Source organism: Leptosomus discolor, chromosome 11 (genome assembly GCF_034619465.1).
Source record: "Leptosomus discolor isolate bLepDis1 chromosome 11, bLepDis1.hap2, whole genome shotgun sequence".
Taxonomy (NCBI): Eukaryota; Metazoa; Chordata; class Aves; order Leptosomiformes; family Leptosomidae; genus Leptosomus; species Leptosomus discolor.
Window position 1 is genome coordinate 15,829,899 of NC_141401.1, and position 27,733 is coordinate 15,857,631.

A 27,733-nucleotide genomic window follows, 5' to 3' on the forward strand; every position below is an offset into this window, starting at 1 on the left:
CCCAGCTGTGTTAGTTAGGGGCAAGGAAAAGGGGAAAGCAAAGGATTTACTGTTCTAATAAGGCAGAAACTCTCCTTGTTCATCTCTGATCAGAACCCTTCTGTGTTTCCAGTTGGCATCTTTGTCAAGAGTGGGAGTTGAAAGCCAGTTTCCCAGCCCACCAGCTGCGTCGTGTCATAAAAGGCAAACCAGATAATAACGTATGCAACTCTCATAGTGTAGCCCAAATTCAGGGTGGATGCAAAATGCTAACGCTCCATGTTTATTAAGGAACCAGCATGGGTTGTGTGGCTTAGGCTCTTGATTTACAAATGATGTTTCTTTTTTGCTCCTGACTCTGTGAAAGAGTCGTAATGAATTAGGTGTTTTTCAGGAAGCCTTCTCTGCAAGAAAACAGGCGATAACAGGGTTTAGCACCTCTGGGAGCAATGGGGCAGGTAGAGAAATAACAGCCGCTTCTGGGGGGGGAGTGGGCAGTTGTTTCGAGGTGAACAGGAGTGCAAAATGATTCAAAGCTGGGAATCACCATGTCCAAAAGTGAAAAACCAGAATGATCTGTATGTTATCATACTGTAATTACCCAAGCAGATATTTGGTTAAAGAGAAAGATGAAACCCCATACTTAGAGTTGATGGGAAACTCCTGTGAGTCCTTAAAATGCACCATTAGCTGGCTCATTAATTTTTTGCTTCCTCCAGAATGCCCCCCTTGCCCTGCCGCTGTTCGTCTCCTTCAGCAGCAGAGCAGTCCTGGGTCTAGCTTCAATACCAACTTTAAAGAGCACAGCTGCGTCTCTCATCCTTGCGAGTTCCCCGTGGGGCTCTCCTATTCTGGTCACGTCCAACCTCGCTTTCCTTACACGTAATGCCCTGCTCTTCTCATTAACAAACCTCACAGCTCTTCACAAAGACTGTCAGCCCTTCCTGGCCTCCCGATGGGGAATGGGGAGGATGGGGAGGGCTGGCAAGGCAAAGTGACTTTCCAAAGGCTGTGCTACAGCCCCGTGGCCGGCCAGCCCCGTGAGCGGGGTGTGCTTAGCATCCCGTCCTTTCACGCCTTTTTGGCGTCACCGAAGTAAGGGCAGGATCTTAGGGACGGGAGTATTTCTTCACCCCAGCTCCAAGTGGATTTCCCACATGCCCTCTGGGGTGTCATTTGCACCACCATGCTCCACGATGCGAGTTCAACCGGTCTGGCAAGGGGGTGTGTGACACAGGGTAAGGGACACAGCTGAGTCGTTGTCATGCTTCTGGTATTTGTCTTGATGAATGTATTTTTGGGCAGAGTTTTATTTCACTAGGAGTGGCCCTTTGCTGTTCTCTCACTGTGGCACTAACAGGAAGGGTGCTGGCACATGAGATATGCTGCAGCCTTGCTGCATCTTCCTGATGGCAGAGCGGGGTCTTCTGTTCCTGCTGCCTCAATATCCGAGCATGGCTTTCTGGCCTTGACACATCCTTCTATTTAAGCAACTGGGAGTGGCAATCCTTTGTTACCGGTCTCTGCACCCTTGGTCTGCTGTTGCTTCTTGTGCATTCTTACACACGCGTATTTTCATTCTTGTTTCATTTGTATTAACCTCAATATTGCTCATACGAGTCTCTGTGATAAGTTGATTGCAAGCCTTGGGCCAGCTGCAGCCTTTGTGTAGAGCCTGAAGGTGAACAAAGCCATCAGATTCCCACCTTCCCCTTAGAGAAGGAGGGGAAAAAAAATGAAAGAAGGGCCAAAACCCCAGCAAAGCCTGCAGGTCTGAATTGTTGAAGATCAGGTACTAAATGAAAAGAGTCACTTTGGTGGTTTTTTTTTTTTTTTTATGAGTTGTAAGTCCCTCCCTCTGTCTGTCATTGGCTGCTGCCCGCTCTTTTGTATAAGGCAAGCGATGCAGCTATCAGCCTCACAAGCTCATGATCTCTGCTTGCTGAATAAGTAGAAATGGGCAGGAGATCGCCCGTGGCCCTCTTCGTGGCCCTGTGGGCCAGCCAGCTGGGCATATGGGCAGCAGGGCGCTCCAAGGTGAACCCCAGGATCATCACGGCTCCGCAAGGTAAGTCCCGGGCTGCAGTCGGCTGCAACCTTGAGATGCAGCAGTGTCTGCAGCTGGCAGCTACTCCCTGCGCCGTGTATTTTCTACCTGTGTCTTGTCTTTGGACAAGTGTTGGTCTTTTTTTTATGTCTTTTGTCTTTGCGGGGAGACTTTGGGCTCTCATTAAAATGAACTAAAATGCCTGTGATCTCAGGAAGGGGCTTCTGGGTTCCTTGCTTGCTTTTAATTGAATTTTTAGGTCCCTGTTCTTGCCAAGTCCGTCCCTTTTTATTTTCTAAAAACATTTTCCTGCGAGCTGGGTATATTGCAGGCTGTTGGAAAGCCCTGAAACAGACACAGTAACCATTTCCCCTAACTTGCAGGGAGAAATGGGAGAAGTGTATCTGCATAATACAGTGAATTTTCGTACTCATCCAATGTACTTACCCTGTTAGCTGCAAATGAGTTCTGTGAGTAAATATTTGCAGCAGAGCTCTATTCTCTGAGAAAATATATATGTCTGAAATGGCACGCAAGGACTTCTAATGAGATCTGATCTTAACAGAAGCCGAACAAAGAAATGTTTTCAAGCAGCAGGCTTAGAGTACAGCCCAAGCTTCATGTGTTGAAAAGAGCAGACTAACGTTTACTGGTTTTATCATGTGTCTTCCAAGCTTTTTGATTAATACCCTCCAGGGAGGTTTTAACAAAAGACCCCGTCTTGTCCCCGGCGGTTCTAGTGTTTGGCTAAGCCAGTGGGTTCAGCCGAGCTGCGGATCTCACGCTGCTCTGCAGTACAACAGCTCCTCTGTGTTTCTTATTCGCTGACAACTTCAGAGGACACGAATTTCCCGTGGTTTATTCTGCGCCATCTGTTATTCTTCTGCCGCTATTTATTATGCCCTCCTTCTTCTTCAGGCCCATCACTGCCTGCGGATGAAGGGCCAGGAGCAGAGGGAAGGGTGGTGGGTGCGTGGCTCGGAGGTGGCTTCTGCCTGCCGCGTTGGTGGCACAAAGGGGAGAGACACCGGCAGGGAGGGCAGCGAAAGGTTGCTCCTAGTATTGCGTCATTTGTTGTATCTGCTGGCAAATGAAGTGGCTCAGAAAAGGGCATGCAAGTGGAGGAGAAGGCACAGAGCCTGGGACTGAGCAGAGGATGGGGGTCCATAGACACTTCCCCTGCTCCACTTAGGGGAGGAGTGGGAAAAGTTAAATTGCTGGCATCTAGTTTGGTTGGAAATGCCTGTCCTGGAGTAAAACTGTGCTGATGGGGAAGAGAGGGCTCGAGTGGTTGGTTTCTCCCTGGGCTGTGCTTGGCATGCACACGCTGTACGGTCGTTTGGCCTGTCCCTGCATCTGTGTCAGATGGTGGCTTTCCTGGCTTTGAACACAGAGAAACAGCGAAGCCAATTAGTGTTAGGACACTTCCCTGCAAGGGGATCAGCTTTTGCTTATCTCTATGTCTGTCTTCTTTCTTATTTTGAGAGCTTAGCTGGGACACAGGCCACGAGGGATTTCAGTTAGGGAGGCATCAGAGGTAGGTAGCTGTGTGGCACGCTCATTAAAAGTGAGTTCTGTGTCCTGGTTATCAGATTGTAACCTTTACCCTTTAGGAAGTGGGTCTGTGGGTGAGGAGGAGGGTGGAGGGGGAGGCTCTGGAAGAGGATGAAGAAATAGGACAAGGGCAAAGGGGGTGCAGTGGGTGACGGGGAGCCCTCTTTAACTTCCCCAGTGCTCCAGACACAATGACAGGCGAGCGCAGCAGTAGCACCTGCAGCTCAGCATACTGCTGCTGTGTGCATCCATGTATAGAGGCTCGTCCCTCGCCACGGGGCTGCTGGTGTTGCAGGGCTCTGTTTGCGGCTCGAGCCCTGGTCGCGGAGGCTGGGAGCTGGATGGAGAAGAGCAGCAGTCCGGGACGTTTGCCTGGGTGTTTGTGCCGGGGCTGGGCCTGGTGTGCTGGTGTTTGCAGTGGTGCAGTGCTGGCCTCAGCCCTGGGCTCTGCGGGAGCTGGCAGCTCGTCACGTAATTAAATTTCTTACATGCCACAGCCCATCACCAGCATCAGGTATGGCAGCCTCAGCAAAGACACCTCGAGACGTTACAGCCCTGCGGGTGAAGGGAGAGATTCCTGGTGTTGGCCAGAGCCCAGCTCTCTCCAGGAGGGAAGAGTACGTGTGTGGGATCCCTCCCCAGGCTGCAGTGCTGGGGGAGAGGAGGAAATTGGTGCTGGGCAAAGCTGCAACTGCCCTTCCATCTCTCAGCCTTGCTCCCCTCACCAGTACCCTACCAGACCCAGGCAGAGAGCCCTGGCCTCACTGCAGGCAGCCTGAACTCCTCTGCTGTTTTGCCCCATGGACCCTCATTATCCGGTCTCATAGCAAGAAATAGGTGAGAGGACACCGTGAGCTGGGAAAAAAATGCAGCTGGGCTTGGGTGGCACAATCCCGAGGTCAGATCTGAAGACAAAGAAACAGAGTCAGCCTGTCGCGGTGCTTGGAGCTCCTGGATTTAAGTAATTTCACAGTCCTGGGGACTTGGACTTGTGGTGTCGGGCTGGGGCGGTGGGTGGCTGGAGCACAGTGTTCTGCAGATCTGCCTTTCTGTGAATGCACTGCATATAAAGCCAGTCCCGAGGCCTCGGCCGCTGTTTTGCCCTTATTTTGCCTTCCTGATGCCGCAGCAACAGTGCAGGAGGAGGTGAGGTAGGGGCCTGCTTTCCCCAAAGATCAGCCCAGTTTCAGTACGTGCTTGGGAGCGTTTGCCACCGGCAGCAGGGTGAGGGATCCCTGGAGCCCTCCCAGCAGCCGGCACAGGTGGCCAGCTCTGGGGTCCTGCTGGGTAAGCAGCTATTTGAAAACACATCTGACTCTGCAGGATTTCTTCCCCTTAGGGGGAAGAAACTCAGAGCAAAGGGCTGAGGTCAGCTCCAGACCACTGGTCATATCTAAAGTGCTTAAGATCCTTTTTACTGACAAGGAATCTGCCCCCCTTCCCCTTTGCAGCTGACCCAGCACACAGATGGCTCAGGGTCTCTTCTGGCTGTTACCCTCCACAGTGCCCTAACGAAGGAAGATTGTAAGTGGCGAGTTCCTTATCTGTTTTGATTTGCAGAGTGGGAAGGAGTTCAGCCTGAGCAGCCTGGGCTCGCGCAGAAGCAAGTGCTTCAACCTTGCACACAGTGTTCTTGCTTATCTTCCCTGTTCTTCCTATCCTCCCCCTGCCTCCATGTATTTTCCTAACTAAACACTGACCAGCTGGGCTTTGCTTTGAAAAAGGTGCGTTCAGATCCCACGCTGAGCTTTTGCTTGTCAGCGCAGATATCATGTTTACTCTTCTGGTCCATCTGCAGAGACGGAGACCGCTGTGTCCCGGGGCTGGGCAGAGCTGTCTGGGTGACAGAGTGGGCAGATGTAGCCCCTCTGTAGGGAGCGGGTGGGTGCCATCCCAGGCTGACTGTCTCATGACCGGAAAGTCACCGAGCATCGCATCGGGAGAGCAGAGTGTAGTGAGGACAGCAAGGAGCCTGAGGGCTGGGTCAGGCTGCTATAGCCTGGGGCCTTCAGCGCAGCACAAGAATAATTCTTAACTACTGCCAAGCTTAAGGTTGTCTTGTCCCTGTTTGCTCATACTTGTGTAGGTCCAGAACAAACTCACAGCCTGTCTCTGGTCGCCTGCTGCATTTATGCCTTGGGGTATGATGGGGTCTGATGGTTTATTCCCCTCTTTCTCATTAAAACAGATAAGGCTGGAAGCTGGAGGGGACCGATTCCGAGCTGATGCATAGCTCACAGGGAAAGTTATACACTTGAACCTTGGCTGCCTCGACTGGGTAAACTGGCTGTAGCCTGCCCTGGATCACAGGGCGGGCATTGAAATGGCCGTTCCTGGAGTTTGCCCACGCTGCCTGTAATAGTAGCTCCTGGGTTTTGCCAAGCTCAGCTGCCTGTCCTTGCCCTGGGAAAACTGTGCCAGCAAGCATCTGTGAGTGCTGCAGGAGCTCTTCTAGGAGCTCTTCGTGCCCACCGGTGCGATGGTGCTGCATTTGGCTAGCAAAGGAAGAAGAGAGCTAGTGATGAGGCTGAACTCATGCTAATGGGGGGTGGTGGCAAAGTGAGGGAGCTTCTGAGCTTTTACTCCTCAGTGACAGTGGCACTGTTTCCTCAGGAGCCTTGGTCCCACGGGTGTGAAACATCTTTGTAGGACAGTTTCACATGAAGCTCTTGGAGCATCAACATTTCCAGGAGAAAGCTTCTCACTTTTCCAGCAATTGCTATTTTCTGCAGACAGCTCATTTTCACAGGGTGAGTGATGCTGGTATCAAAATGTTGGTTGAAAATATTTTTTGCTCTGCGCAGATTGAAAAACAAACCAAACAAACCAAGCTAGTGAATCACAACCACCTCCTGTCGCAAGAGCGTGACACAAAAACAACAGGCATGGGCAAACTAATAAAAGTTGTGGCTATTGCACTGAAATGCCCAGGGCTGGGAAAGAGAGCCAGATACAAATTGCTGACCCTCTTCCCAGCTCTGTGCCAGCCCTTGGGCTGATTCAGGGTAAGGATTGCAGAAAATTGGCCTGGGAAGGTATTCTGTAGTTGATGTAGTCAGGCTCGGTGCCTTAAAGCAGGACAAACTAAATCTAAGTACTGAGTACAAGATGCTTTTTAAAGAAGCTGGTCTCCAGAAAAAGGTCTAGAAGGTGAGTTAGAAGGAAGAAATTGCTTGTTTTGCGGCCAACTCTCCTGTTGAGCGACATCCTATGGTATGTGGCTATTCCTGGTTGCTCCAAGAATAGGACTCTTCTTTTCAATCCCAGCTCCACCCGGTGTAGTAGGCTGTGTCTAACTGTGTCTGGTGTGACAGCGAAGTGCTGTAAGAGTGCCACAGGAGCTGGATGCAGAAGCATCTCCTACCATCTCTATTAATTTCAGAGCAGATTAAGTCTGGAGCAACAGGCTTTGTATCATGAACCTAATATTGCCCTTAATGACAGCTCTGCTTCTCTAGTGCTGTAACCATTCAGTCCCCAGTTTCAGCCCTGTTGACTGGTGTCAGCATCCTCCTGCACCGATGACTCCACATCTAATTACCCACTTGCGTTAAACTGTTCTCCTTTATCTGGCATGTGTACTGGGAGGGAGAGGACATCAAAAGTTTAAGGAGCTGTAGGAGTTTGCTTGGGGAATGCACAGACAGCCCTGGCCAGACACCTGCCCTTGGGCTGCTCACAACAACCGTGGCCATGAGTTTGCTTGTGTCTTGCATAACGCAAGTTTTGGAAAGTCTGATCTGAGCGTCTGGTTTCAAACGACTGACTAACGTAGTGGTTTGGCTTTCCAAGTCTGAGTAACGCAGAGCTGCAGCCAAAGATGGATGTGAGAAGAATGGATATTGTGTGTTCCTGCTGGTGGGGGTCAAGTGGGCAGCAAGGGGATGCTAGAAAGGTGTGCGTGGCCTTCCCTGGCACAAACGCAGAAGACTGCAGGGCTGAGACCTGGCTGATGTTCATTACAGGGGTGGGAAGCCTACAGCAGCAGGAGGGCTGCAAGAGCATGAGAGGACCCTTCCCAATCTAGCAAGGAAGTCCCTTTGCTGCGTGCATGATCTCATCTGTTTTCTATAGGGAGCTGAAACTTCATCCTTGCTCCTGAGGCACAGGTCTTCCTTCCCACCTTTAAACCTCTGCAGAGGCTGAAGGCTCCATGGGGGACTCCACAGGGTCCCCTTACCCTATGTCCACCTCCTGGCTAGCCTCCCCCGGGCTGCGAGAAGAGGGCGTGTGCCCGAGAAGGGCTTCTCAGCTGCCCTGCCCTAACCAGCAGCAGGGAGGTGGGAGATTGCTGCCAATTAAGCTAAAAGGTAAAGCGGCCGTTTTGCTGGTGAATGCTCATAGAAGTACGCTGGGCAATTTTTATCCTGGAAAGCTTTTTCTGATAAATCATTCTCTGGAAACTGATCTTCCTGGTGGGAGGGGCAGCTGTGCTCTCTTTCCTGATAAAACCATCGTTCTGTTGTTCTGCTGTTGTTCCAGTGACCGTATGATAAAATACCATAATCACAGGCCAAAGTTCCCCAGGTTCCAGGAGGAGCACGGCACAGCTCGGGACTGTCATTACAGACAAAGGCTTTTGGAAAGTAACAAAACCTGGCTCTAAATTTAGCACCTGCAATCCATAGGGTGCAGCAGGCAGCTCGGCTTCGGGGCTGGTAGGGAAAAACGTACCTGCTAGATGACAAGCTGCGCCTGTGAAATCAAAGGCTCTGGACTCATCTTGCAGTGGCACAGGCTTCAGTGCTGCATAATTGGGGGGGGCTGAGCATGGGGCGGGAGGCATGGGCAGGGGATATTGGTAATGTGTTAGCCTGCATAGAAAATACTGCCATGCCTGTCACGTCGTCATTTTGTGTTTAAAAAGGAGAAACCCATCTTTGCTGGAGCGCGAAGCACTCTGGTTCGAGCCTTCAGAGGGTAAGCGGAGCCCTGCAGCGCTGCCCGCGTTCACGAAGCCCTGCTTGATGGCAGAGGCTTTGCATTCAAGAGTTGTTCCTTCCTGGCTGCAGGTTAGGGGTCTCTTTTGTTGCTTGCTGAGTGGGCGTTTGGGATGGCTGCCGGCTCTGGCTGTGGCTTGGAGGCCCCTCACAAAGGGGATATAGGCTGCATAGCTCTCAGGAGAGCTTTTGAGCAGGCGTGCCCATGCCCAGCAGCTGGGTTATCAAACCGAGAGGGTGTTGGGGTTTTTTTTCCTCTTTTTTCCTGCCCTAGCTCACCCCTGTGCTGAACACTGCTGCCTGCTGCCAAGACGCTCCAGAGCTTACCAGAAATAGAGTGGAAATCATTAATGTGCCAGAATATTTGCCTTCTGTAGCGTAACTCTAAAAAAGCATATTTGTCTAGTTAGAAAGTGCTCTGTGAGCTTGAGCCTTCCCACTGCGCTAGTGTGGCCCTCCCGGGCATTTGGATTGCACACAGGCTGAGAGCTTTTGTAGGATATATCCCCGATAATGCAGGCTGAATTGTTTCCTCTGCTCCAGAGCATTTTGCTATTGATGGCAGGGATCTCTCGAGGGCAGCAGAAAGCAGCCGCACGAGCACCCTGTGATTGCAGGGTCTTCAGGAGCGGTTGGGGATGAAGCCAAAGAAAAGGCAAGCAATGTCGTATGGTGGCAGCCAGGAATGTGGCTTGGCCGAGGGTGGAAAAGTCCCGCTGTGGAGAGGATGTAAATGTTACCGATATATCTATGACCTTCCTCCTTCCTTTGGTGGGGTGCTTAGAGGGAGTCGGAAGCAGTTGGGGAGGGGTGTAAGAAAAGAGCGTGAGGTTTCTTGGCAGAGGATTAAATGCTGCTTATCTCCAAACTGTCTTGGGGGAGAGACAGGATGAGAAATACCAAACTGATTAAACCTGTCGCTCTGCCTTGCTGCAAACTTAAAACAAGAAAGAGGAGTGAAACGTTTAAGGCGATCAGGTCTGGGTTTGAGTAGTGTGGCCTTCCCAGCTGCATGTCTTCCCTCCGTGCTTTCACACCTCTCTTCTGGGTTCCCCACAAGCACGTGGACGCCTTAGTGTTCAGGGGTGCACATCCCCCTAATGCTTGCCAGCCTCCTGCGGGTTCCCTGTGCTGCCCAATGCTGGGCTCGCCGCCTCTCTGTGTGAAGGGCGATGGCCACAGATGGGAAACAGAAAGGAGAGCAGCACACAGCCAGAGCAGCACACAGCCAGAGCAGCACACAGCCCAGGCCCTCGCTTTCGGCTGTGCTGCTTTTGGGAACCGAACCGCAACGTTTCCTAGAGGATGGAGGGCATAGGAGAATTACGGTCAGGGCTTTTACCTGCCCTGGGCTGATGAAAGCACTTTGCCTTCCCTGGGAAACCATTTGGCTTACTCTATCCTTTCTGGGCACACACATGCTCTGTAGGAAGGTCTGGCTAAAGCAAAGGCAGCTGCTCTGACCTCGGCGTTGCTGCCCTACCTGGCCAGTGCCCTTCCCTGCCCTGGTGGGAGAGGCTGTGTCGGTTATGAAATATGTAGGAAATGACTGATGGCTGCAAAGAGGCTTGTTTGATCTGGTTTCCAGACCCTGCCCTTTGTAGAGTTGCTGGTCACAGCCGGTGACTGCTCTTTGACTCCAGCAGCTGGCACTAGAAATGAGTGTACCTGTGTTTCACCAGTGGTTTTCCTGCTTGTGCTGTGTGCTCGGGGCAGGAGGAGAAGAGATGTAAGCAGTGTGGTTGCCGTGTAAGGCTCCCATGGTGGGCACGAGCTCAGGGTCTCCCTGTGGCAGGGAGCCGTGTGGTCCCTAGGAGAGCACAGAGGGCTTTAAGGAGCAGGAAACACATGCGCTTGTGTCTGGTCCCACTTCAGCAAGAGACATTTTTAGCACTCTTTCTGGTTGTCTGGTTTCCGCTGCTGCTCCTCAATGCCTTTTTGGCCCGTAGCAGACTATTACTGCAGAGGAGTTTTTGGTGGTCCCTACAAGCATGCTGAAAAGAAGGCAGGGGAGAGAGGAGACCAGGAGGGGAAGGGAGGCAGCAAAAACCCCTTCTGAGATGGGCTGCGCACCAGGCTGATGGGCATCAACTCATGGCCATGCTCCCAGTCTGCTACGTTGTCCCAAACGGAATAGGTAGGGGCCAGAGAGGGAGTGAAAGGGGGACAAGGATGATATTTGGCCCTGGAAGGGCTCTGGAAGGAGCTCTTAGGGGTCCAGGATAGAAATGTATAGGGGATGGGGCTGTAGTGGTTCTGCTCTTTTTGTTTCGCATTCTTTGAGAAATGACTGATGTTGGAGCACAGGTTGGACTGAAATGGTGTGGGGCTGCCCCGCACACTGAGCGCTGTTCCCCGAGGGGTGGTCCTTCAGCCTGTGCCTCTCCTTCCCCAGCGCTGAGGGCTGGCTGTAAGGATCCCAGCTCCCAGGGGTGCGGCTGAATCCCTCGGCGGCGTGCTGGTGCTGTAAGCCGGGGAGAGGAGGGAACGAGAGGCCAAGCTGTTTTGTGAGCAACGAAAAGGAAGTGGTTTCCCACATTGAATTGCCTTTTTGCCGCTTTCTCAGAAACCCCTCCCGCAAAAGCATATCATTTTCTACAGGGCCAGTGTCGTGTTGGAGAACGTGCAGCTCACAGCCCTTCGGTTACTCCATGGCAGGTCAGAGCAAACCCGTCCAGAGCGTCCCTTGTGGGTCATCTCATCTAGAGACAAACAGTTCCTATAAAAAACTCTGTCACTGCAGGATCTGCTGGGTTGCAGAAGCCCATCAGGCTGCTTGAGGTGTCTGTCCTCTGGGAAGGGGATGGCTGGCGGGTGAGCTGGGCTCTGGGGAGCACCCCGCCGGCCTGACTGTGGTTTCCTTGTGTCACATTACTCCCTTCAGGCAAAGTCATGGGGGAAGGAAAACCTAGCTGCTCCCTGGAGGCATACTTCCTCCTTCCAAAATGTCTCAACTTGGGAAATTATAGATCATCTAAAAAAATAAGCGCAGCTTGGCTTCTTGCCGGCATCCGTGGCAGAGCTGGGAAGACAGACGGCGCGTGGCTCTTGGATGGGAGCGGTGTGGTTCAGTCCAGTCCTTCTCCTAGGGATGGAGGGGACCCATGGAAGCCCCTTGGGGTGTCTCCATCCCTCTGGGGTGGGTGTTGTGAGTCCCCATGCTCCCCTTGGAGGGGACAGTCTGCTGGTGGGGCTGGTGTCTCGCCAAGCAGGTTGGAAATCTGGGGATCGTCTTCCCGGCCTCACCTGAGGGAACAGTGAAACTGGAACTGTGCTGCAGAGTGATGTCAGAGGCAGGACCAGGAGTCCTGACCCCAAAGCGGGTGGGTGACTAAGGCAGCGGACCTGAATCACATTCCTGGCCCTTCAAGGAAAGCAGTTGATCTGCCCGTGCTGGGCTGCGCGTCACACATCCTGCATGTGCTGGGGAATGGGGAGCGGAAAAGGGGTTGGTGTCATCGAGTCGAGATGGCTCTCATGTTCCCAAAAGCGGGGCGATGTGCAGGAGCCCGGAGCACACAGTCAGCCCTGACTCACGGCCGGGCCCGCATTGCTGGGGGCTGAGGGCTCCTGGCACAGGTGGAGGGGATGAGATCCGGGGGACCCCCCCGCACGGCTGGTCCATGAGTCAGCATCAAGAAGGGAGCTTTTCCTTCTGGCGTCAGAGCCAATCCCAGTCGGATTGCAGCAGAGACATGCTGCTATCAAGGTCATAGTCTGTTCAGTCTATTCAAAAAGGAAGGAAGCAATACAACCTGGGAAATGAGAAATTGTTTGGAAAAGGAGGGAACCAGGAAAGGCTTCTACCAGTGCCGTGACGCAGGCAGGAGTGTGCTCACTGTCAGACCTACAGGCAGCAGAGCAGGTGGCGGTGTCATCGGCATCGTGCCGGGGAGGGTAGGATGCCTGATGGTAACGACTGACAGCGTTACAACGTGTTATAGCGAGAAGAGTTCCCAGGGCTGCCGGGTGGATTGCCTGGGCGTTTGGGAGCACGGCAGCACAGGAGACTTGGCTGCGTTCACAAGCTTCGGCGCTGCACCAGTTTAAATCCTGTTTTGCCATTTGGCAGGTGGCCCAGCCCTGTGTCCCCATCGTACGGCAGCAGCAGGAGAGTTTGGGAGAACACAGGCAGCGTAGCTAAGGCAGCTTGTAGCACAGGCCCTGTGGTGTGAAGCAGGTAATGCCAGGGAGCAGGTAAACCCTGCCTGCTTTCCCCTCTTCGTATTCCGAGGGAGGTCCCACTTAACAAGGGTTTTATGGGCAGCAAGTAAAGGATCTGCCTCTCGTCTGCATCAGTGCTGCTCCCAAGAAGCAGCAGGTTCTTTTCTCGTCCTCCTTCCCTTTTTCTTTTTCCCATTTTATTTCAGTTCCTTATTTTAAAATGCTGGCACCAGAGCAGAGTTGAACCATCACCTCCATTTTAGGGAGACGTAGTCCTCCCCCAGCACCAGTGAATCGTAGACCGGCAAAGACTCGCCCGCTACCGGTGCTGGGAGCCATGCAAGCCAGTGACTAAGCCAAGTGTCTGGGGTGCTGGAGACAGCTGCCAGACCAGGGAATGGGGGAGTGCGGAGGGAAGAAGGACCGCCGTAGCTGAGTCAGCCCTCCAGCCGGGACGCGAGCTGGGTTGTTGAGTTTGCCTGCAATGAGGCTGCACGCCCACACTGCTTCTCGGGTTGGACATCTGTTCTGGAGGTGGAGGGCACACTACCCCCCCTGCACAAAGCTCTGGGATGCTCTGGGAGCCCAGCCTTGCTGTGGGGAGGACCAGGCTCTGCCCAGGCTCTTGGTGCCTTTCCGAAGGGGCTCCTGGACCTGAAGGGAGCCAGAGAGCCCTTGGGTGTGTCGTTAAAGGTGGATTTGCACAAGCCATGTCTAGGGAGGCAGGCCTGTTTCACCCTGTCAGATGGGAAGCAGGATTGCTCCGGCTGTTATCTGCAGTGCTCTGTGTGTTTAGGATGGGCCTCCCTGCCCTCATCTCATCCAGAGCATCTCCCTCTTTGTCTCCCTCCTCCTCCTCACCCTGCAGGCATCCTTCCGAGATGCACTGGGCTCCCGCCTTCTCCCTCGTTTAATATCGCTCTTCTTATTCAATCTGGTGTGGTACTCTCCATCTCCCCTGCAAAGCACAAAGCCTCTCTTTCTCCCATTCATTCCTCCTGACCGGGGTTAGCATTTCAGTTGACAATTGTGCCATTGATTTGCGCGCTGACGGTGGGGTTTGCAGTAAATGCCAGGCAAAGGGACTTGGCGGGGTTAGCAAGGCTCTGGAAATGAGCCCTGTGTCTTGTGAAGCTCCGGACTTGATTTCGGAGGGAGGGTGGTGGCAAGGTCATGCCTTCCCCCTTCCACGGTGGTGAGCCTTTATTTGCAGTGTCAAAAGCAGCCTTGGACTTGCTAGGAGAGGCACGTCCCCTTCTTTGGGGACATAGTGTGGGCCATTAGATGCCCTCTGCCTTGTCACCTCTGGCTCTTGAAGCCATTTATACCCCAGGCCCCCAGTCTGGGGGTGCAGTGTTGCTCCCCCTGATCCTGCCAGATGAGAAGCAGAGGTGAAGAGGATCAAGCTACTTGCCTAAGCCGAGCTGTTTAAGGCGGAGCAGGGGCTGAAGGCCAGGTTTGCAGGTCAGCCAGAGGGCTGACGCAGAGGCAGAGGGACCCCAGCACCTGCCCACGGAAACACCTTTGAAAGGCTCCCTGCCAGCTGAAGCTGGAGCTGCAAACACACTTCTGGGCCCTGGCTAGCAGAGCTGTTTACTTGCAGCTTAGTGATTCAGTGCCGTCCCCGGGGAGCAGTAGGATAAATAATATGTTGGCGCCAACCAAATTATTGTTTTCGGCTTGTTTGTTTCTGGCTCTTTGAAGAGAAGTGTGTCCTTGCAGGTTGGCACGGCTCTCAGAGTGGAGATTAAGAAAGAGGCAGTGCTATGAAAAAGCCTCAAAACGAAACCAAAGGTAATAGGAGCACGCGGGGCTGAAGTGTGCAAAAGGGTGAGGTGGAGGAGGAGGAGCGGGGAATGTCTGCAGGGGTGTATTTTCCTGGATTAGCAGCAAATTTAGGAGCTGGCCTGGAGGCTTGAAAACAAGGGCAAAGTTTGCTGAAGTCTGGGCAGCCCTGCTTGCGGTGTGTTGGCGATGGGTTGTGCTGGCGGTGATAGCTGCATGGGGGAGAAGGGCTTTAGGGGCTCCCTTGTGCGTGGGCTGTTGCCTGGCTGCTCCGCAGGTTGGGCCAAGAGAGGGATTTTGAGGACTGCTGGGAAGGGGGATGGTGAAAAAGGGGTTAGTCCTCCTTGGCAAGGAGATACTGAGTCTGTGGCTGCTGAGATTCCCCAGGCTAGCTGGCATGCCCGCTGGCTTCCCACTTGTAGGGCCACTTAGGCAAACGAGTTGCACAGTCACTCTGAAGAAGACTCGATGCCAGCTTCTCCAGCAGGCAAAGCATATGCTCAGGAGTTTCTCCAAGTCCTTGGACAGAGGAGAGACGGTTGAGCTGGGGAGTGGGCAGGGACCGTCCTCCAGCCGGGCGTTCCTAGCTGCGGGGTCCCAACTGCCGAATGCCCCCCTGCTGCCACAGGCCCCGTGGCCTCTGTCCCACAGTGCAGGGGAAGGGCAGCCTGGAGGTGTTGCGTTAACGAGAAGCTGCGGGCTGGAGGGCAGAGATGGTTTCTGTCCCACGGCACACCCTCACCCTCTCTTTTTGTGGCTGAGGGGGTCTGGCAGGGTTTCCCATCATCAGCCAAGCTGGTGAGGGAATTGCCTTGCTTGCTGGGTGCCGTTTAACCCCGCAGGAATTAGAGACCCCAAGGAGGGGAGACCAGCATAGGGAAGTGGAGACAAAAAGGCACAAATCAAGCAGGCATTCAGTAGTTCCAATGACCTCTAATAAGTCTTTTTTTACTTTTGGCTCTGTGGAGTCTTGGCGGGACCCCTGTGCGACATGCTCCGGGCAGAGGGGGAGTGCTGGACTGTGCAAAGATTGTCCTTTGCCTGTCCTGCCAAGTGCCCCTATAAATAGAGAGGGACACGTGCCACTGATTAATTGCCTGTCTGTGCGGGCAGCCAGCTCCTGAGGCAGACGCAGTCTTTGTCTGTCTGCTGGAAGCAGCAGCACTTGCCAGGAGAGGCCCCCTCTTCTTTGGAAAAGGGAAAAGAGGGAGAGATGAAAACAGAGGGTTCTGTCACGCTAAGCAGAGGTCAGTCCTGATCGGAGGCTTTTCCCCCTTGGAGGAGCAATCCCTCTCATGTCGTTGCTGCAAACTATGGTAGGGGACAAGGTAACCTACGGCAGTGCACGTGAGCCACGTGCATTGCACCTTACTATGGAGCTGGGTCCCAGCACGGCTGCTCAAAGCTGCCCAGATGTGGCTGCACTATCCCAGAGAGGGATGCAGGACCAGTGGACCCCATCAAGGGACAGCAAAAGCCCCAGGGGAGGAGGCTCACAACGGCCCTGCGATGCAGGGCCAGCTTCTCGCACCTGAGCTGGCAACACAGAGGGGAAAGGAGGATGTTTTTAGGAAAGAGGAGCTAGAAAAGCCGGAAGGTGAAAGAGGAAGGAAAGAGGAGAGGACAGGCAGTTCTTCCTCCAAGCTGGGCCTTGAAAGCTGCCCATCTTCAGCAATCGGTTGTGACATGGGTCCTACGTCTTGCAGCTCAGTTCTTGTTCATGGCTGGGCGTGGAGCCCATGAGTTGCAGGTTTATGTGCAGCCTTCCCCTGTCACGTTGGGCTCCACCCGGAGGCTCCAAACCCTGTCTGTGCCTCCTGGCCCTTGGAAGGAGGATGCTGACAGTGCAGCTGGAGGCTGGCGAGGAGAGGTGCGATGCTGGGCTGTGGCTGGTGGGAGATGATCTACCTGTGGGCACGGGGAGGTTGACCCTCAGCTGCAAGGCAGCGCAGTAGCTCCTCTCCCATTCAGCCGGACAAGAACTCACAGCTTCAATTAAGCGTGTGCAAGGTCCCAAAGCGGCTCACAAAAAGCATCAGGCATGTCAGATGTGAGAGGGTGCAGGAGCCAAATTGATGAGGCAATTGCCTGCAGTGGTTATCTGAGGGTGGCCAGAGAGGGGAGGGAGCCCTTTCTCTCAAAGCTGGGAGGCAGGAGGCCCTCGGCCATTAGAGCAGGTGGGAAGGCAGCGCTCGCCCGGCTGCTGCAGAGCCAGGTCTAAGTCACTTTGAGCTTCTGCTCTCCTACAAGAGCTCCTGCAGCCAAGTTTCCCTTCCTCCTCCTCTTCTTCCATCATCAGCCCTGCAGGGGCCAGGCAGGGCCTCTCCACTGTGCAGCTCTCCTGTCCCCTGGCGCCAAGGGGACAACAGCTCAGCTCTGAGCCTGGGAGCTGCCTTTCCCTGCCTGCCTGGCGCTGGGCCAGCCATCCCGCAGGGCCTCCAGCCCCGTGTCTGTATTTTTCTCATCACTCGCACCGAGGACACCGAAAGGGACTCGATCAGCCTGAGCTGGCTGCGGGTGCTCTCTGCCGTCAGCTGCGGGTCCCCTGACGCGCGTCTCCTCTGTGCTGTGCCCAGGTGCGAGGGAGTATGCATTTCCCAGGAGTGAGAAGTACCCCGTCTTCTATCATAAAGAAGACAGCTCTGCCATCTACATCGGGGGAGAGGGAAAGCTTTATTACTACGACTTTGCCACCTATGAGAACTACACGGTAAGGATGCTCTGCTAACAAGTTTGGCCGTGGAGCCCTATAAGAAAGTGCTCAGCATCCATCTCGCGGCTCAAGCACTTGATACCTTGCTCAGTGTCTTTGCCAGCAGTTAAGTCAGGCCTGGAAGGGTCTGGTCTCTGCCTAGCCTGCCCCATCCATCTGGGAAGCTGCAATGTCAGTATGAGGAACGACTGCAGCAAGGGGAAGGTCTCCTACACTAGCTGTGGGTGGGTTCTTCCCAGGCTGTGGTCCCCCTGAGGTCTTTGCAGCCCCAGAGGGAGGATATTTCCAGGGAGGGACCCTTTCTTTAGCATGAGAAGGGATATTCATGTCACTGGGGAGAAGCTGTGTTCCCAACCCTTTCTGTTGTCAGAGCCCAGCCTACTTTTCCTTGAAAGCAGGAAGTTTAGGATCAGCTGGGCACTGAGTTAATACAACAGGAAACCCTTTCTTGTCCTTCTCAAACAAGTCTGTTGCTGAAGTTTGGGCCCAGAAACTTCCCTTGTTGTTCCTTCAGTGTTCCCAGGAGCAGTGTGGTTCATGTGTCCCAACCCTTGGACACCACCACCCACTGTTGAACACCCATTCCCTACAACGACAGATGCTTTCCCCACATCCTTCGGAGAGCAGCCCAGGCTGGCTGCCAGTCATGCCAGCCGCTTTGGCCCTGCATCCCCACTTCTCCCCATCACCTTGAGGGCCTGAGAGATGCAGCCCAGCTTCCCCAAGGATTTTCAAATGCTGAGATGGGGAAAAGTGCTGCGTTGCAGTGTTTAATGACCTTCTCGGTGACGTGCTTGCTTTACTTCTTGTGAAGAGAGTGACTAGCATATAGTGCCTGGGGCTGAGCTCAAGTCAGTTCGCTTTTAGAGGGAAGGAACTAAAGTACATCTCTTTCTCTTTTATCCTAGGAAGACTTCCCAGTGAAAAATGAAGGACAGTGCGTGATGCCTGGGAGTTCGGTAGGTCCTGCCTGTGGTGGAACAGCATGTGGAGCGGCTGGATGGGTGAGGGTCGGAGGACTTGTGTTGAAGAGCGGCTGGGGAAGGAGCTGTGTATGCTCCTCATGTGCTCTCTCTGGGTGAAGACCTCCAGTGCGTGTGGAGCAGGAGATCAGATGAGATGATACTAGTTTCCTCCTCTGGTTTTAAGACCCATGAAAAAGACAGGAAGCCGTGTAGCAGTGTGCTTGGCAGTGCTGTGGGCTTGGAGCTGTGGGGCTGTGCTCTGCCATTCGCAGCCGCTCATGCTCCTCTTTCTCTTGCAGGAGGACAATAAAAATTACCTCACGTTAGTGGAGAAGTATGGAGATGGGCTGTTAGTGTGTGGGACTGGGGCCTGCGCTCCCACCTGCTGGAACTTGGTACGTTGTGGCCACCTGTGACAGGACCTGCAAGAGCAAAGCACTTACTGTTTTGCTTTGGGCTGTCTTTATCTGTCAAATGGTACCCTGATCCCCCCTCCTTCTCGGAGTGCTCTGAAATGCCCAAATGCCAGCTCCCTCGAGGAGCTTATCGTGAGAGCACGGCACAGCCCACATGAGCAGAGGTCTGCATGTGCCACTTGTCACAGCCCCCCTCTCCTCATCTCCTGCCTGCAGCAGGGGCTCTGCCTGGCCCCTTCGACAGTGGGCCGCATCCTTCCCTCATTGGGGCTGTGCCAGCTGAGGAGAGCTGCTTTCCTCCTGCCTCAGGAGTGGCTGTGGCCACCTGGCTCCCTTGCCTTCCCTGAACTGATCATACTTAGGGACTGTTTCTGTCCTTATCCAGACACAGAGGAAGGAGAGCACTTCGTGGGATGGGAGGGGAATTGCTCCTTTCACCCCTGACTCAAATACCCTCGTCGTCGTTGACGGTAAGTCTGACTGCTGACCTATTTTCAGTTGTAGGGCTGTGCAGGAAGGCTGGGCTCTCTGTAACAAAAAGAGGCACCTTGAGGCTGCTCCAAGGGCTTTGTCCCTCTGCTCTAGTTGGAGGGTTGGCATTAGCACTTCTGGCTTTTGCCTCATTGAAATGCACATCACTCTAGGACAGAGCAGGGCACGAGGTGGTTTATTCCTGTCTAGGGCATGGGGGTTGAGTCTCTGTGCGGGAGGGTAGAGTGCAATGGAAACAGCAGGGAAGGAGGGCCCTGCAGTAACACTACTGCTGTGGACCTGGCAGAGGGACGGATGAGGATCCTTCCCAGAGGCAGAGCAAGAATCTGTCCCTGCAACTCTTTAAGGAAAAGCACTGAGGGAGTCCTGCCAGGCCTGCTCGGTCCTGGGCAGTGAATACTGGGTTTCTTCACCTGTATCCACCATCTCTGTTGAGTCCATGTGCCCAGAGAGTTCTTGGTTCTTTGTTTTCTTCTCACAAACCCTTCTGCCCCCTCCAGAAACAGCTCGCTGCAAATGAGCCTTCCTATCCCACAGGTCATGACATCTACTCCACCATCAAGAAGAGCCAGCAGAATGGCAAGATACCCCGTTTCCGTCGAGTGAGAGGGGGTGGAGAGCTCTACACAAGCGACACAGTGATGCAGAGTGAGTACGGGGCAGATCCTGAAGGTGTGGAACCGACCAGGTAGAGAAATTGGACACTTTGTCAGTCCACAGCTGTGGGCCATGCTCAGTACACAGCACAGCTTGGAGGGGTACGTCCTCTCTGCCCAGCTGAGGTGTAGCTTCAGAACTTCTGGCTTGGGTTCAGTCACCCCTATAGCTGTGGAGAGGGTTGAGCCGGTCCCCATCTGCAAGGCTGGTAAGGAGGGACCCAGCGGCTCCCTCCAGCTCTCTTGCTGCCAGCTGGGGGAATTTCACTTCTTTGCTTCGGGGACAAAGCAACTGACAAGTGAGTTCCTCTTGCTCGGGGTGAGGAGATGGGGAAATGGAGATAAATGGGTGACGAGTCCCCTGTCAGATGCTGGAAGGAAATACGGTTATGTAAAGGTGCCGATCAGCTGCCATGTGGTGGTGGTGGAAACAGGAAGAACAACTTCCAGTCCGGGCAGTGACTTTCCAAATCCCCATCCAGGGTGAGACCTTGAGACAGGAACATGTTGGGCTGTACATGGGACAGGGTGGGGAATAGAGAGAAAGGACCCTCCTCCAATTTCCATGAGCTTATCGCATTGCCAGGGACACTGGGGAATGGAAGATCATTGAACCCCTGGCCAAAGACCAAATCAAATCAAAATGACACCAGGGCATACCAGGGCTTGTTCGTGCAGGGCAGTGAAGGGGGGAACCAAGGCACGGCAAACAAACCTGATAGACCCAGAGCCGCGAGGCCAGTCCCACGCTTTGGCAGAACTCCCTGCCATGGGGACACTGACTAACGATGCTTGGAGGGACCCTGCTGCCCTTTGTGGCAGTGGTGTATTAATAGGAAGAGCATCATTGGGTTTTCCACAGCAAACACAAACAACAGTGCAGCTTGTTCCCACCGAGGAAGCCTTCCTGCGTGATTACGGCTCCCCTGTGCCAGAAGGGAGAATGGGTTTCCTTTGCTGCTAAGGAGCCAAGGCTTCACTGGGCTCTGGGGACTTGGCCTTCAAGGGAACGGGTGCATGGAGTTGGGCAGGAGGGGGAGGAAAGGGAACCCACTGGGAAGGTGGCATGAACCCACCAGTCAGGTGTAGAGGATGGGCTCGGACCTGTCTTTTGCCTGGAGCGCTGGTGGTGTTTGCGTTTCCTCCTCTTGTCTGAGAGTGAGTGGTTAGCTGCAGAGCACGCTTGTGCTTTTCAGATGAAACGTGTGTGTTCAGGCCAAGGTTTTCTGATGTCTCACTTCCCTTTTCAGACCCTCAGTTTGTCAAAGCCACCACATTAAGGCACGAAGAGCCTCACCAGGACAAGATTTACTACTTCTTTCGTGAAGACAACCCAGATAAGAGTCCCGAGGCCCCTAGAAACATCTCCCGTGTGGCCCAGCTGTGTAAGGTACCAGGGGAACAGTGTACGGTGGGGGGGCAAGAGTGTTACAGGGGTGGCAGATGGACATGCCTGGTGTTATGAGCACGTGGTTTGGCCCTTCTGGCTCAATTCTCTCCTCTGTCACAGAGTTTGTGTGGGGTACAGCCGTGTCCTTTGGCCATCCCATCCTCTGGCTGCCATCTTGCCTGTAGGGGAGAGGAAGCCCTGTTCTGTCTCACTGGGGTGTTAGAGAGGTATATGATCCTTGCAGTGACCAGCGTCAAATATACCTCTGGAGCATCCCCCAGTTATCCAGCCAAGACGCTGGACAAGGCGGGGTCTTTATGTTCTTCTCTGCCAAACCCTGACTCCCTGCTTTCCCTCTTCCCCCAGGAAGACAAAGGGGGAACGAGTTCACTCTCTGCTTCCAAGTGGACCACCTTCCTGAAAGCCAGCTTGATTTGTGTCGACCCGGTCACCAAGGGCAACTTCAACTGGTTGCAAGATGTCTTTTTTGTCCCTGCAAGTAACTGGAGGCAATCCAAAGTCTACGGGCTCTTCACAAACACCTGGTGAGGTTCTTTGCAGAATGGGGGGATGTCCTGTCCCATGGGCCAAATCGATTCTTTCAGCCCTTTAGTCTGTCTGGCAGGCATGTGGGTGGAAAACAGCTGGAGTAGACACGGTCAGCGAAGACGCGATGCACACAGCCATGCCCCAGCCGTAGGGGTGATGGCCAATATCTCCCTGACTCTCTCTTTGTCTTGTTACCCGCAGGGGAAGCTCTGCTGTTTGTGTCTATTCCTTTGGGGACATTGACAATGTGTTTCGGACATCCAAACTCAAAGGTTATAATGGTCCCAACCCAGAGATCAAGCCTGGGCAGGTGAGTGAGTGATAAAAGAAGTCCACGTGAAGTGGAGAGGTCTCCTGACCTGGCCCCTGCTCTGCCACCGCAGTTGTCAGAGTAGCTGGGGCAGGTGAGTGGATGGTCCCAGCCCTGAGCAGCCAGGCGAGAGCTGGGGAGGCGAGGAAGGTTGTAGGCACTGTGGGAAGGATCTGAGCTTTGTTGCCAGAAACAAAAGGAGGCTGGATAAGGTCCATTGCCTTCACAGAAAGCAAAGGGAGATGGGCTCTTATGTGCCTCAGCAAACAGGTCTGTGAACTCTCGTGTGTGAAGCTGGAGGACAATGTCCTGCCTTGTGTCTGCTAACCCTGTGGGTTGCACCAAGCCAAGCTGCAGCCAAGCCCTGGTGTTACGGGTGCGCCGCTGTAACAGCAAACAGCAGGTGGTGGGGAGGCTCCCCTAAGCCTCTGCGGGGTGACAGGGCAGAAGTCTCCTAAACGGCGACTTCTGCAGGGGAGATCACTGGTAGGGCCCGACACGAGCACAGTCACAGCAGCCCCAGGGCTTGTGTTTACCCCCAGGGCAGGCTTGTGCACCTGTGCCTGGGCATCCTCCTCTGGGCTGAGGTATCTGTGCTGTGCCCTGCCCTGCTCTCCTGCCCTCCAGCCCCATCCTCAGGGACCTGTCTGAACCTGACGGTGGCTCTTGTCCCCTCTTGCCACAGTGCGTTTCCTCTGGACAACACACCCCGAGTGAGACCTTCAAGATAGCTGACAGCCACCCAGAGGTGGAGGACCGGGTGGAGCCCCTTTCCCCCACCAAGAGCCCCTTATTCCACAACAAGCACCGCTACCAGAAGATTGGGGTGCACGAGGTCACTGCGGGTGATGGACACCGCTACAACGTGCTTTATCTGGCGACAGGTACTGGGAACCATTCCCTTGGAGTTCCCCGGAGTTTGCTTTCCCCTTGAGGACAGGGAACCCAAGGGAGGCAGATGAGACCCCCAATGCAGAGTGAAGCAAGGGGCTGTGTTCCCAGCTTAGCATATGTTTGTCAAGCAGAAGAGAGCTGCCAAGTGCCAGTACAGTGAATACATCCAATTTGGCTGCATAGGTAAAGACAGGCTGAAAGCAGAATCCCAGCAGGTGGGATTTACCCAGTTGGGCCACTTCAGCCTGTGGTGGGTCTCAGGCCAAGTGTTTTTAGGGCAAGGGAGGGGTAGCACGGCTCTCCCCAGGTGCAGCTTTACACTGTCAAGCAGAAATCCTTTGCAAAGGGACCCACTCTGTCATCTCCTGTCCCTGCTTGCTCTAACGCAGCCATGCAGACTTCCTGTGAGGCCAGCACCTCTGGCTGGAGACACAGCCAGCTGAGCACAGCTGCCACCAGTCCTGGGGCAGCTGGAGGTGCTGCGGAGCTGGGCCAAGGCAGTTCAGCCACCAGTGAAACGGGATGGAGAGCAAAAGGTTGGCGAGCTCAGTCAGGCAGCTGCCCGGGCTCCCACGCGGTGCAGCTGCTCGCTGCCCAGAAGGTGCAGGGGTCCCTAACCCAGCGCTTCCCTCTCTTGCCTGCCTGCCTCCCTGTGGCTGTGCTCCTCCCTTTTTCTGCACTGGGCTGGGATTTGTTCGCTGGCACTTGTGGAGGAACTTTCTGGGGCTTTTGTTTCCTAATCTGTGATTAAAAAAACGCAGACTGCTCTCAGTAGGTGGCCTGGGTTGGATTAGGGCCCACGCATGCTCGGATTGTTCATATTTTGCCAAAAGCCTTAGCCTAAATGCAGCTAACGCCTTGCTGCAAGATGCAGAGCTTGGCAGGGCTGCTGCCCACCCTCGCTGGGACGGGCACGGAGGCAAGGGCAGCACCTGGGAGGTCCTAATCCCTGCCCGACCTGGGGTCACATCTTTCACCTCCCCCTGGTTGATAGTGGAGAAGGGAGTAACTATTTGGGAAGGGGAAACCGTGCAATTACTAAAAGAGGGTAAACGATGAGGATTCCTGAGCCCTGGTTCCTCAGGCTCTGCCTTTCCACCCCTCCACCAAACTGACTCATTTTCTTAAATCACCAGTTTGGAGTCATTTAACTGGGGAGGGGAGTCAGTTTAATTAGAGAATCAGAAAGGCAAACCCCAAAGTTTCATCCTCAGGCGCGTGGTGAGATGAGGCGCATGCAAGAACAGGCCAGTGCTCACGGCAGAGCGGGTGGGTTTTCTTGTGAGGCTGTGACAGCGCAGGCACAGCCGGGTCCCGAAGGGCGATGGGAAATGGGTTCCTTGTGGCTCCTTGGCTGGAAGGGTGACAGGGCTCTGCTGTGGGAAGCACTACTGTCTAGGGGACAATTCCCTGGCAGAGCAAGCAGGCTCCTTCTGAGAAAGGTCCTGTTTTCTCTGGGTGGCCAGTTTCAGCAATCCGGCCAAGCCTGGCTCTGCAGGGTGGGTATTGTCTGCCACAGCGGGGGCTGGAGGCAGAGCAGGTTCTCTGCCTGGCTTCTCCAGCCCTGCCTGCAGCCCCTCTGCCTTGCCTTTCTGCTCTCAGTGTGCCTCATCAGGGCTCTCCTCTCTTTCTTTCTAGACAAGGGATCCATCCACAAGATCGTGGAGCTGCCAGATGGGGTGCAGAACATCATGGAGCTCCAGGTCTTCCCAAAGAAGGACCCAGTCCAGGCCATGATCCTGGACCACGAGAGGGTGGGTCTCTGCCTGCTCCATAGAAAGGAAAACAGTGGGTGGGGCTGTAGCTTTAAAAGCAGGCAGCAGGGGAGGCAGAGACTGACGGTTTAATGACAGCCCCTGGATCTGGAAGTAGCCTCTGGGTGGGTTTGTGGGGGGGTCTGGCAGCGAGCTTTGCGAAATCCTCACAGCTGGGCTGATGTCCCCAGTCCTGGATAACTCTCTGTCTGTTCAGGCCAGTGGGCAAAGAGGCTTTTCAGACACCTCCTCTCCTGGAGGCGAGGGAAGAAGGTGGCTGTTTGCTCCCGGGGTGAAATCCGGGAGTACTAGATGTTCGTGAGGCATCACTGGGACACAGTATCGAGATGATCAGCCTCTCTGCTTTCTTCCTGCAGGCCATGCTCTATGTCGGCTCCACAAATAAAGTCATGGAGATACCCATGGACATGTGCAGGGTGTATCGCAACAACTGTGAGAGCTGCTTGCTGGCGAGGGACCCCTACTGCGGGTGGTTCAATGGGAGTTGTCAGTCGGTTTATCTGAACCGGTACGTGGCACCAACAGCTTGCTGTTTCTCCATCGCCTTCACCTGGTTGCTTTCGTGTGAGAAATACCCAGACCCTCAGTATTCCCCTTCCCGGCCAGGGCCGCACGTGGTTTTGAGGCCATCTTCCCATTGCAGAGAGATGAGCCCATCGTGTCCAGGCAGTAACAGCACAGGCGTCTGTGCTGTACCCAAAAACTGTACCTCTGCAGCACCCCTGCTCTGGAGAGGGAGAGGTCAATGGATTTTGAGTCCTCAGCCCTTCTTTTGCGGTTAGAGATGTGCGTAGCTCTGCTGGTTGTAGTGCTGTTTAGAGCAGTTGATTGCGGTGAGTTGCTGGGTCTCACGTTTGTCATCCACCAGCCTCCTAAGTGGGGATGTGGGGTGTGGTTTTCCTTACTCTGATAATAGCAGGTGTTTAAACTTTATCTGATCTGCCACATCTTGTATGGGCAATTCCGATCCCTACAGCGCTGCTTCCCTGACGTTAATGCTTCGTTAACGCTTATCCCCATCTGCTAGGGAGGTGCGTCAGAACCTGAACCTGGACCTGTGGCAAGGAAAGTGCCAAAAGCGACATATTATGGAAGGTGTGTAAAGGGTTTGAGCTGTAGACCGTGTAACCAGGGGGTGTTTGGGGGGGGGTGACTGATTCTTGGGTCTTTGTATGGGTTGAGCAAGGTGTTGCAACTCATTGCTGGGGAACTTGCAGAAACCAAGACACCAAGCAAGTCTCAGTTTGCAGGTAATCGCTAGATAACATATGTATTTCTGAGCTGGGTGGGTGAGAGGGCTTAAACTCTGTGTTTGCTGATGTCCTGGGAGAAGAGCCCCACAGACTTCACCAGGCGTGGGTCAGGCCCCGTCATTGCTGTTAAATGGCTGTGTGACATGTCCCCATTGACCCAACTGTTCTTCCCTCCAGACTTGTGGGGCAGTCTGTCGTTCCTGGACATACCTGTCTCATCCCCCGCTTCTCAATCTCTTCCAGTAAATGACTTTCAGAACATCACAGTCGTCCCTTTCTCCCGCTACTACCTCAACTGTCCCATCGAGTCCCACTATGCCACCTACAACTGGTACCACAACAACAGCCTCATCAAGACCTGCAACACCACCCACCCCCAGCAGGACTGCTTCCACTTCATCCAGAACGTGAGCCACATTCACTACGGCCACTACGTCTGCATCTCGGAGGAGGATGGCTTCAGGCAGGCTCTGGTGAAGGAGCGCCTGGTCAACCAGCTCAGGTTCATGTCCCAGAAGGGCCAGGCCACCATGACGTTTGGCTCTTGGCTGCAGCTGCTCCTGATGGTGCTGTTGGTGGAGCTCTTCCACTGAATACGACAGGACTGCGTTCCCACCATGCTGGCTGCGGCCGCTCTTCCTGCACTTGCTGTCTGCATCTGAGGCGAGATCCACATTCTCTTAGTCACTCCTTGAACATTAATTTTGGACTGTCCCAAAAGGGGTCCTGGGCAGCAACCCCTCCATCTTTGGCCTTAGTGGAAGAGTCATGGCAAGGAGGATGCGACTGCAGGGCCAGATGGAGCAGGGTTTGGGGGCAGGGAGGGAAGGGGAACCCTAACACACGGGGGACGTTTGCTGTACCCAGCAGCGTGAAGGCAGAGGTGTCAGCCTCTCCCCGAGCCTGCGCGGGTAGCTCTGTACTGGTTATCGTCCTGTGCCTGCCCTGGGTGCGGACGTTCAGGGGACTTCTGCCGATGTGCATGCACTGATCCTCAGGGCACGGTGACTCCTCTCTTTGGGAACGTGCATGTGATGAAGAGGAGGAGCCAGCCCTTGGCCTTTCTAACTGGTTGATCTGTGCTTCGCTCTGAGCGGGGACTGATGCCTCCAAGTTTTTAGTGGCTAATGCCTGTTGGGGCTGGCAAGCCGCTGGAACACTCCCAGTGACACATGTCGAGTCCCCTTCTGGTGTGGAGAATTGGGCTCTGGAAGGGTTTTAGGGTTTGTTTTGGGGTGGTTTGTTGGGTTTTTTTGCAGTCGGCTTTGACATGGGAGGGCGATTGCGAACTAGCACTGGAAACCTGCGAGGCAAGAGTAGGCACAAAGTTAGCATTTTGCATGGAAAAGCCGTGGAAGATGACTAGATTTGGGGTGTGAGGAAGGACAGACCGAAGGGGACAGGAAGGGAAGGCGGAAGCAGAGCCCAACCCAAACCCGGGGAGACCCTGGGAAGAAGTTTTAAACGCACAAATCCTCTGCAGGCAGCTAAGGGCATTTATCTGTGGGCAGCAGGCAGCCCCTGCTCCCAGCACCTCTCCTCCGGGAGGGGGACCGGGCTTCCTCAGGGAAAGAGGCGGCAGGCTGCATCATCTCAGGGTGATGCCCATGGGCTCGGGGGGGGGCCTGTGGCTGTCCCCAGCACCCAGAGCAGATCTGCCCCTCTCCCTTGTAGTGAGGGAACAGGGGAAGACTGGTGTTTGCTTCCCTTGGGCTTAGAGGTCTTCGAGCAAGACTAAACTGTGAAAAACGGGATGCTCTCCCTGCGCCCGTGGGCAAGGGGCGATCCCACACCTTGTCCAAACCTTTCCCTGCCCTCTCGACGGCCAAAACGCCCCAGCCTTGGGCCGTG

The 27,733-nt window shown here is 54.3% G+C and overlaps 1 protein-coding gene across 1 annotated transcript; it reads left to right on the top strand.

Moving 5' to 3' along the window:
• The first annotated feature begins 1,935 nt into the window (after window positions 1-1,935).
• On the top strand, window positions 1,936-26,680 carry SEMA7A (semaphorin 7A (JohnMiltonHagen blood group)). Its single transcript, XM_009958205.2, has 14 exons — window positions 1,936-2,047; window positions 17,046-17,179; window positions 18,091-18,141; window positions 18,447-18,542; window positions 18,949-19,033; window positions 19,593-19,703; window positions 20,962-21,101; window positions 21,468-21,646; window positions 21,852-21,960; window positions 22,646-22,844; window positions 24,493-24,608; window positions 24,986-25,137; window positions 25,657-25,724; window positions 26,126-26,680. Exons 1-14 carry the CDS (start codon window positions 1,936-1,938, stop codon window positions 26,473-26,475), a joined length of 1,902 nt encoding a protein of 633 aa, XP_009956507.1. The 3' UTR covers window positions 26,476-26,680.
• The last annotated feature ends 1,053 nt before the right edge of the window (window positions 26,681-27,733 follow it).

Bases quoted from the DNA above. Each gene is read 5' to 3' on its own strand.
- SEMA7A (XM_009958205.2), top strand. From the start codon at position 1,936: ATGGGCAGGAGATCGCCCGTGGCCCTCTTCGTGGCCCTGTGGGCCAGC. The intron at 22,845-24,492 runs GTACTGGGAACC...CTTTCTTTCTAG, and splicing joins CGTGCTTTATCTGGCGACAG to ACAAGGGATCCATCCACAAG. The intron at 25,138-25,656 runs GTACGTGGCACC...CCCATCTGCTAG, and splicing joins CAGTCGGTTTATCTGAACCG to GGAGGTGCGTCAGAACCTGA.